Source organism: Rhineura floridana, chromosome 13, assembly GCF_030035675.1.
Source record: "Rhineura floridana isolate rRhiFlo1 chromosome 13, rRhiFlo1.hap2, whole genome shotgun sequence".
Classification (NCBI taxonomy): Eukaryota; Metazoa; Chordata; class Lepidosauria; order Squamata; family Rhineuridae; genus Rhineura; species Rhineura floridana.
This window is the reverse complement of record NC_084492.1, coordinates 39,247,801-39,258,138: the sequence shown is the minus strand read 5'-3', so window position 1 is coordinate 39,258,138 and position 10,338 is coordinate 39,247,801. Positions and strand designations below refer to the sequence as shown.

Here is a 10,338-nt window from a genome sequence, read left to right as displayed (position 1 = left end):
GAAGCAACATGGCTGCGGCCAAGACAAAAAAGATTGCAGCATACATCCTAAGCCTCCCTGCTTTAAGTTCACAAGCACTTGCCATTGCCTACTCAGCCACTGGCAAAGCCTGCGCGGGACGCTATGCCCGCTTAACTAGAGCCAGGTACATAAAACTGTCGCAAGCAGCAGCCCGCCCAGAGCTTCTGCTTTTTGCTAATTTTCTTCCCAAGGCAGTGAAAGTCTTCCAGATTCACCACTGTATGGAGCTGTCATTCCCAATGCACTCACCGCCCACCCTAAGAGCTAACGGATGGGGCTGAAACATATTACATTCTGTGCAGAAAGGTGGGAACGATGCAAACTGGCATAACCATCGATGCAGCCGGGAAATGCCAATTTTCTTCTAGAAGGTACAGGATGATGCCAGGCAACCGAGCACCAAAACTGGCAGCGTGTGCCGCCACATCTGCTAACGCAGGCATTTTGGTTTTACAGCAGAGATTTGTTGTCGTGGATTCAGAGAAAAGTCTGGGGCAGGGGTGGGCTTTTGCACCAAAAGCCATCAACTTAAGAGCCGCTCAGAAGGAATGTTGCAAGTGTGACAACATACAAAATGTTTATTGCAAGTCAAATACAAAGCAGAACTACATGGCAATCTTAAAAGGAAAAAATAAAAAGTAGATCCCTTAAAAAAAATAATTAACAAAAATAATTAAAAAGTTCATGTCGGGACAGCCAAGTCTGTTGCGAGTGAAACTAGTTAATATCTGTGCAGGTCCACAGTGATGGATCAGCATCACATTTTTCCTTTGCTTGTGTGTGTGTGAAGCCTCTATTTGCGGTAAGGAGTGTAATGGCTTGGGGGGAGGGAAGCAAACCTTACCCCCAGCCCCGAACGCCTGCATTTCCAGGAGAATTGGTCATGTTGGATTTTCGTTGTTTCTGAAAGAGTGTGGAGTGGCAGTTGTGGGCATGCTGGTGGCTCCTGGCAACTGGTTTTTCTTTTATCAAGGAGCTCAGGGTGCCAAAAGAGAGAGCGCCAAATGACAAACAGACCGCGGAGTTCAGCCCACTGTCGCACACGTCAACGGTGATGTCCTGTTGGCTTCCCTGTTTGTGGACCTTGTCAAGGCCTCCTGAGGTTCCCAGCAGAAGCTTCTCTTCCCGGATTAGATTTGCACCTGGAACTCTTCTCCTCCTGCCTCTGGTCAGCTGCCTAGCTTAGGGGAGGGAAGGAAGTGGAGGGACGGGCCATGCGGGCGGCAGGGGTCTAGGGACTGGTCACTGTCAGGTCCCCAGCTTCGAGGTTTGGCTTTTTAAAATGAGGAATCTGACATAGTCGTGTTTTCAAAATAATATTGTGCGTTGGCTTGAACTGAACGTGGATGCTTTTTCCTTGCTTTAAGACTCCTGTGGAACAACCTCCATCAACTTCTGGCACAGGACCGTGGTGGAGTCTGTTTGAGGAAGTGGGTGGCGGGGGGGGGGAAGGGGAGAGAAGAGAGAGAAAATGAAAAACGGAATTACCAAGCTGCGTTCTGAAATGCCTGGAAATGACAAAAACCTCAAAGGAGCTTTAAGAACACTTAATTGCCCAACTGTTCCTTGTTAAAAGCAGCAAAAGTGTGTTGCTCTCTCAGACCCATGCCTGTCACCTGCCCTAAGTCATCCAAGGTGCCTACAGGCAAAACTGGAAGGTGGGGAGGTGGTTTGAACAAGGGATTGCTGCTCATGGTGCGTGTATGCGCCCTCTGGTCTTGCCTCTGTCCAACAGGGCTTGCAGGCTTTCCTTTTTCAAAAAACCTGTTCCACCTGTTCGCCCAGAGGCAGCAGCGGGACAAAACAGAAACGTGGGTGCATCTCAAGGAACAGGAAGCCTCTCTCAAAGTGTTTTCCATTCACTGCTCCCTGCTTCCAGCTAAAGGGCTGAAGACATGTGTTTCTTGGGCTGCTGGTGGGAGGGCAGACAAAGACTAGGAGGGCAGTAAAACCATCAGTTTCCAATTAAGACGCTTGCAAGATATTCATTCTGTTTGCCTTGGAATATTCCACGGGCCCTCCCCCCAATCTCTGTGGGGGCGGGAAACATTTGTTGAACAGGACACAATTAATATGCTAATTTGTCACCCGGGGCTGTAAAAAAAAAGGTTTTTCTAAGCACTGAGACCAATACTTGGAACAGGAAAAAAGTTGGGGGGTGGGAGAAGAAAGAGAGCAGAACACCCCATAGCCCTGTAGACCCCTGGAAAGCTCTTTCGCTCTCCATCCAAAAGCGCAGAGATAAACCCTTTGGCGCTTCTGCTAGTCTGCATTTCTAGGTCAGCCTGTTGTTGTTGTCATCTCAAATGCTGGAGAGACAGATGGCAGTGTTTAGTTACATGGACACCATCCAGGAAGACTTTTCATGAATCAGCTGTTCAAACAGAACTTTGTTTCTGAGGCTACAGAGAAAGAAGGCAGACTGGGACAGCCAAAATGCCCCTCGACGCTTGCTCTGGAGTGGTTACATTCATCCTGGCTGCGTCCAAGTGCACATGGTCTCCACGGGGCAGCAAGAGAAGAGAGAGTGAGAGAACTGTTACCGGGAGCTAATTAACAGTGCATTTGAGTTGTGTTTATGTAAACTAGATTTTAAGCTTTCTGCTTATACATCCTAAGAACAAGGGAAGCTGGTCCACGTGGCTCAGTTACTGGCTCCCCAGGATGTCAGTTAGGAGATTTTCACAGCTTTACCTGGAGATGCCAGAGGCTGACCCCGAGACCTCTGGCATGCAAAGCGTGTGCTTGGAGGGCATTCTGCCCACCCGTAGCACTGCCAAGCAAGCACAGACTCTGAAAATGTGCAAGCACATGTGAATTTGCTCAATTAGCGTGACGTAACCTACCCACAGAATTCAGGCTTCCTGGGAGCAAAGAGTTGTTGGGAGGTTTTTTGGGGTTTTTTTTGAGGATGCCAAGAGTCCATGCAGCAGAAATACCCAGTGCTTAAAACGTAGAATTCCACCTGCCCACACGGAGCCCGACGGGTCCTCCTTATCCAAGCCGCAGCTATACTACTGCTGCAGAAAGAGCACACCTCTGGGATTCAGGCAGCATCTGGAGCTGGGGTTGTAAATAATGCAGACAGTAAGTGGCTGGACTGGGAAGTTACTGGAATTCTGCATTCTGGACACCTTATTCAGCTACCTGCCTGAGATGTAGAGAGGTGCTGCCCATACACTTTCAAGCATGTCTATAGAATCATAGGGTCTAGGAACTTGGTGTTCTCTCTCTCTCTCTCTCTGTGGAGAGATGGACAAGCAATCAAATCTGATACAAGGCAGCTATCTGTAACTGTCAGCAACCCGCTTCCAATGGAATCACAGCAACACAAAGCCCTGACAAGAGTCTGCTGCACAATAAGGGATGCCTTTTGACAAAAACTAGCAAAGGGGGAAAAAATGTTACTCCATTTAACAAACTTAGCACTGCTAAAACAATAAACATGAATGCTATTACGGTGAGATCAAGAGGCTGGACTACTGCTCTCGCACCCACCTAGGCCCACGCAATACCCTGTTGCCCCACAAGACAGAAACTGTACTCACATATGATCTGAAGAAGCCACTTCGGTTTTTTTTTCCACCAGACACCAAAGTAGTACACTGGGACCCCACTGAGGATGATGGCAAAGCCAATGCCGCACTCCTTTGGGGTCATCCAGAAAGAGACGACGATGAGGAAGATGCAGGCCAGGATGAAGAAGACGGGCAGAGTGAGGTTGACCTGCGCAAGAGAAACCAGGCAGGAAGAGAAATAAGGAAAAAGAGCCCAGCAAGGGTCAGACCATTTCTACACTAAAAGCAGAACAAAAATCCACCAGACTGGATTAGACACTCGTGGCCTCATCTTTTATTTATTTAAAAACCTTTCTAGACAACTTTTTGGTTTTAAAAAATGTATCTCAAAGCAGTTTACAAAGAGGGCAACAAAGCAACATTACAAAATATCATTAAGAATATTCCCAAAGGAAGCTTGGAAACTGTTGATTGTGGGTACTGTAGTTGTTCAGAAGAGGCCAGGAATCAGCTCTCCGCTTCCTGGCCACATCACAGAACTACAGTTTCCAGTTCCTCGTAGGGCAGCCACAATAAATCAGCTTAGCTTTATAGCATCCTAGCAGGGAGTGCCCAGCACTGCTCAGGAATTCTAAGAACCCCACTGACAATCAGTGCAGTTTGGAAAGGTTCAAAATGGCCTCCATTTTGATTCAAAATGGCCTCCAGCGGTATTCAAACACAGACCAAAATCTGCTCCTCAACTTCAGGGACCATCGTGCCAAATTTGGTTACGCTATCAATAAAATCAACAAACAGACTCCTACACTTCCTCCGCCTCTTGCTACCACCACATCACCCTCACCCTTATTGGCCTCTCCAACTCCGGCTTCTTGTACCGCAGCCACAACATGCCAATGATGGCCAGGGCCACGCAGAGCCAGTTGAAGAAACTGAAGAAGTTGATCACCGAGAATATGTCATTGGAGAAGGCGTAGAGCAAAGTCATGAGGCACTGGAGGATTGAGGGGGGAGAGGAGAGGAGAGAAAACAGATCAATACAATTCAGGAGTGACCCAAATAGCAATTATTCCCTTTTAACGCCCACCCCCCACCCTTGCAAACGTGAAAATGTAATTAATGGAGGACATACAATACATGCAGTGGACATTTTGCAATCTTTATTTATTACATTTGTGTCCTGCCCTTCCTTCCAAAGGTGCTCGGGGCAGCAAACATCAATACAGTAAAACAACACAACTTAAAACATTTTGAAACAAGAAGAACCATCCCAAAACCACAATTGAAAACATCTGAGCATCAGCCACTGAAAAATGTGGCTACTGAATAAACAGTTTCAAACCTCTGACCGTGGGGAACAGAGGAAGGTTTGGCAACCAGCACACAGGTGCAGGAAATTCAGAAAGCTACTTCAGACAAGCAAGGCTGCAACTCCTTATCATTTTCCCCAACCCTAAAAATCCCCCCCCCCAACAACATGGCTCTCCATTATCAATGAAATGAACCTTTCTTGCTCAGAGCCACAGGCTACCACAATTAAGCACACGTAAAAGGAAAATACAAAATACATAGTAAAATACAAGTCATATTTCAACCAAACACAGTTCAACAACGTACAGTAAAAGAACACATCTCAAATAAAATTTCCTCTCCCAAGCAAAAGATACCCTGACCCACCCCATGTCTTAGTGTATAAATACTACAGTCATGATAGCTCTGGGCACATTCCACTCACCCCACAAGGTGTTTTTGGTATCTAACTCTTATTTTTCCCGCAGCTAGAGCAAATTTTATTTATTTATTTATTATTTCGATTTATATACCGCCCTTAGCAAAAATAGCTCTCAGGGCGGTGAACAAACAAAGTAAAATACAATATATCATAATAAAAAACCACAAAAACATATATAAACAAACAACAAAAAACACGACAAAAATGAAATACAGCACAAATTAAAGAAAATACAGATTAAAAGATTAGAAAGGTTAAGAAGATTAAAAGATTAAAATGCCTGGGAGCATAGAAAGGTCTTCACCTGGCGCCGAAAAGATAGAAGTGTAGGTGCCAGGCGTACCTCTTCGGGGAGGCTGTTCCACAACTCAGGGGCCACCACAGAAAAGGCCCTAGATCTGGTGACCACCCTCCGGGCTTCCCGATGGGTTGGTACCCGGAGGAGGGCCTTAGATTCTGAACGAAGTGAACGGGTAGGTTCGTAGCGAGAGAGGTGTTCCACAAGGTATTGAGGTCCCACGCCGTGTAAGGCTTTATAGGTCAAAACCAGCACATTTTGCCACCTGAGTAATTATAAATATATCATTCCCTGCTAGCAGAACGCATATCTGCTCCGGGGAGGTCTATTTGACAAGGAGCGGAGGATGTAGGAAAGAAATTTTAACCTTGGGGACTTATGTATTTATTTACTGTAAACCGCCCAGAGAGCTTTGGCTATGGGGCGGTATAGAAAGACAATAAATAAATAAATATATAGGGGGCAGCTTAGTAACTAATGCATAAGGTCCTCAACTTCACCAGACTGACAGATACAAACTTATCAATAAATGAAAGCCACTCTCTGGAAAGAGCTGCCCAAGGGTCAGCCAGGGGGCTTGAACTCCCTTGCTGGGCTCAGTGCTCTGGTCTCTCCTGCAAAAGCTTTGCTTAACACAGTGGGGGGAAGCATCGGTGGCTCTCCAGATGTTGCTGGACTACAACTCCCACCATCACACCAACCACTGGCCACACTGGCATCTGGGGCAAATGGGAACGGGAGCCCAACAACATCTGGAGAACCATGGATGTTCCCTTATCTGTGGCTCAACCTCACACACCCACTTCCTGATTTGTCAGCAGAAAGCCATTCCCCCTGCTGATCAATAATAAATAATAATAAATTTTATTTGTTAGTCGCCTATCTGTTCGACCGAACGAACACTCTAGGCGACTTACATAACATTTTAAAATGCAATATAAAACAACATATTCATCAATCAATCTAACATCATAAAAACAGCAATTTATAGATACAAAAAACTACTCCACCCCAATATTCTTATAGGCCTGCCTGAATAGCCAGGTCTTTAAAGCTCGGCGAAAACTCATCAGGGAGGAGGCATGTCGTAGGTCGTAGGGGAGAGAATTCCAGAGGGTGGGGGTCACCACCGAGAACGCTCTCTCTCTGGTCCGCACCAGCCTAGCTGCTTTGACTGGTGGGACCGAGAGAAAATCCTGCGTGGCTGATCTTGTAAGGCGGCCTATTTGGTGATACTGGAGACGGTCCTTCAGATAAACTGGACCGGAACCGTATAGGGTTTTAAAGGTCAACACCAACACCTTGAATTGGGCTCGGTAGGCCACTGGTAACCAGTGTAGATCTACCAACACCGGAGTGATGTGATCCCGGCAGCGGCTATGCTTAATCAAGCGTGCCGCCGCATTCTGTACCAGCTGCAGTTTCCGGACCGTTTTCAAGGGTAACCCCACACAGAGCGCATTACAATAGTCCAAGCGAGAGGAGACCAGGGCATGTATCACTCGTGGGAGAAGATGTATAGGAAGGTAGGGTTGCAGCCTCCGTATCAGATGTAATTGATACCAAGCTGCCCGACTCACTGCCGAAACCTGAGCCTCCATGGACAGCTGGGAGTCAAGAATGACCCCTAGGCTGCGGACCTGGTCTTTTAGGGGTAATTTCACCCCATTAAGCACCACGTCGATGCCTCCCAACCTTCCCTTATCACCCACGAGTAGCACCTCAGTCTTATCAGGGTTTAGCTGCAGCCTATTCTCGCCCATCCATCCATTCCCCCTGCTGATCAAAGCATGTCCCTTCTCCACCTCCCTCCTGCCGCCTCTGAAAATCATCACAGGCCCTTGCGCTGCACAGCAGGGGACGAGGCTTCTATCTAGCCCTATCCCAATCAAAAGCAGATTCCAAAAGCCCCCACAAACCATGTGCAATTCAGCAGGTGATCTGGTCCCCTGGCCCCGGCCCAAACCCACAGGCACTGAAGACAATACACTGCTGCTCTGAGAGATGCAGCCGGCTTAAGTCAGGGCAGGGGAGAAAGCGGGGCAAGAACAGCTCTGACGGCCTCGTCATCACAGGCTCTGGAACAAGAACTCCGGCATCCTCCTGGGTGTGCCGCTCGAGTCCTCAGAGCAGGAAGAGGCAGCCAGGACTGCTGCAGAGCGCTCTTTCCAGCTGGGCATCTCTCTCTCGAAAAGGAGAGAGACCCTGCTCCCTCCATTGCCTCTCCTGCCTCAGGCACCTGTAACTAACTGCACCTGCTTCCCCAAGCTACTGAGGAGCACTCTGTAAGGAAAAGGGGACCTAAGGCCCTACCTGCACTGCCCATTTCAGGCAGCTATCATACCACTTTAAACAGTCATGGCTTCCCCCAAAGGATCCTGGGAACTGTAGCTTGCTGAGGGTCCTGAGCATGGATAGGAGACCCCTATTCCCCTCTGAGAGCAGAAGTTCCCTGAGTGGTTTAACAGTCAACCTCTCTTCCCAGGAAACTCCAGGAGTTGTAACTCTGTAAGGGGAATAGGGGTTGCCTATCAACTCAGCACCCTCAACAATCTACAGCTTCCAGGATCCTTTGGGGGAAGCTGTGACTGTTTTAAGAGCTGCCCTGCTCGACCAAACCAACGGTTCACCTAGGCCACTGCCTGGATCAACCTGGCCCTGAGAACAGATCTAAAACCAACAGGCAAAATAACATTACTGGAATACCTCCCAAGTGTAAGGGAAGCTTATCCTAGGACAGTAGGAATGATTTACAGTCGTGCCCTGTCAGTTGTCAGATGTATCATTTTACAACACTGGAAAAGTAAACGCCATCCATCAGCGGGCAGAAACCTGTCCTCCTACGCCAAGCAACGTTTGCAAGTAGCATCATATCACAGAGAGCACAGAGCCTGGATGTTTACCACGCTGTATGGCAAGTCTGTCCCAAATTCTACGTCTAGTTGAACACAAAAGGTATTTTCATAGAATCCTAGAATAGCACAGTTAGAAGGGCTTATAAGGCCATCGAGTCCAACCCCCTGCTCAGTGCAGGAAATGCTTGTGACACTCCCATAAATTGAACACTTGGGGAATGAGCAAAACCTGATAAGGTGGACCTGCACCCTCTTCCCTTCCAACACCACCAGCCCTTTTCATTCCGTTTCTGCCTTTTTGGTGCGACTGTGTCGATACAACTATCAGGGGTTGTGATAGTGAATGTGTGCGCATTCCTGTGAACATCCTTACTGTGAAGACGAGGGAAGGCACCGGCGTGAGCAGCCTGGGGTGGATCATGGACAGGACAGAGGGCAGGTGCCCCTCACGAGCACCAACGAAGAAAAGCCTGAAAGAGAGAGCGAGAGAGGAACAACTACAGTTAATCTGCATTGCTTTAAACAGCCTAAGAAGCGTCACGCAGCGATTACGGGCTCCTTTGCAATCGTTCCATCCAAAACGACATGTCGGAATAGAGGAAGCGGCTTCACCAGTCGATTAAGTCCATCTAGCTCAGTACTGTCTACGCTGACTGGCAGCAGCTGAGCTCCAGGTTCTCTTCTAGCCTTACCTGGAGATGCCAGTGGGGGTTGAACCTGGGACCTCCTGCACGCAAGGCAGACGCTCTGCCACAGAGCTACAGCCCTTTCCCAAGCAGTAATCACAGGGCCTCCCTGGGGAGACTTAGAGATATAAGAACCTACCTTATACTGAGCCAGACCACTAGTCTAACTAGCTCAGTATTGCCTGCACTGACTGGGAGCAGCTCTCCAGGGTTTCAGGCAGGAGTCACTCCCAGCCCTACCTAGAGATGCCAGTGGAGGTTGAACCTGGGACCTTCTGCACGCAAGGCAGACGCTCTGCCACGTATGAGCTATGGCCATTCCCAGGCAAAGAAAACTAACCCTTCAGGCCCAACCAGGATGGCTCTGCAGAGGAAGAGAGGCGGACTCGTACGATATTCTCCCACTGGACCCAGGGGCTGTAGCCTGGCATGCAGAAGGTCTGAGAAAGCCACTGTTGGCCAGAGACGACCGCACTGGTCCAGATGGACAAGCCTGACCTGGCTTAAGGCAGTTTCCTACATACAGCCTATCAATACAATCTTCCTTTGAGGAAGAAGGGAGGAAGGTATTCCAGAACCAATGGCCCCACGTGAACGGCCCAGGAGGAGGTGGGCGTGTTCTCCTGTATGATCCCGCAGAAGTGCCTATGGCTGTCTTGCCTCTTATTCGGGGAAATGCCGTCTCTGCACTGAGGTCCCATTTCTACCAGAAGACTCCGCTGTTCCTATAGTGCAGGAAGCAACGCACCTGGAGGAAGTAAAGAGCGACCCGTTGACTGAGCCAAAGCATGACAAGCCGACAAAGACAGGGATGATCCAAGCCATGACACCCAGGTGATAGTTCCCAAAATCCTATTGGCAAACAGGGAGAGAGACACTATCAGAAGTTCACCTAGGAGATGCTGGTAGCTTAGCATGTGAACAAGCAGAAAGCTGGTGGTACGTAGGTGGGGCAGCAGGGTGTGCGGTGTTCTGGACTGGCAAGCTAATGCGATTCACCTACGGCCTTGAATCCAGGAGACCCACAGCCCAGCGAGGCACTCAAGTGATATGGCAAACCGGCCTTGGTTCCCCTGTAGCTGGAAGCCGAGAGTTCCAGGGATCTCTCTCGCAGGGGAACAAACATTAAGATCGTGATGCATTTTGCAAAAAAAAAACAAAAAACACACACCAACAACCACCAGAGAGCTCTCTACCACATTTTTACACCACCCTTCCTCTAAGGACA

At 48.5% G+C, this 10,338-nt stretch overlaps 1 protein-coding gene across 1 annotated transcript in view; it reads right to left on the bottom strand.

Annotated features, from left to right (window-relative positions):
• Nucleotides 1-581: 581 nt before the first annotated feature.
• Nucleotides 582-10,338, bottom strand: part of SLC7A5 (solute carrier family 7 member 5) — a 49,447-nt gene continuing 39,690 nt past the window's right edge. Inside the window, exons 6-10 of the mRNA XM_061594697.1 lie at nucleotides 9,859-9,962; nucleotides 8,798-8,894; nucleotides 4,384-4,533; nucleotides 3,570-3,747; nucleotides 582-1,439 (exon numbers count right to left, since the gene is read on the bottom strand). Of these exons, the coding sequence (XP_061450681.1) occupies nucleotides 1,384-1,439; nucleotides 3,570-3,747; nucleotides 4,384-4,533; nucleotides 8,798-8,894; nucleotides 9,859-9,962 (585 nt within the window). The 3' untranslated portion in view covers nucleotides 582-1,383. The remainder of the gene's footprint in view (nucleotides 1,440-3,569; nucleotides 3,748-4,383; nucleotides 4,534-8,797; nucleotides 8,895-9,858; nucleotides 9,963-10,338) is intronic.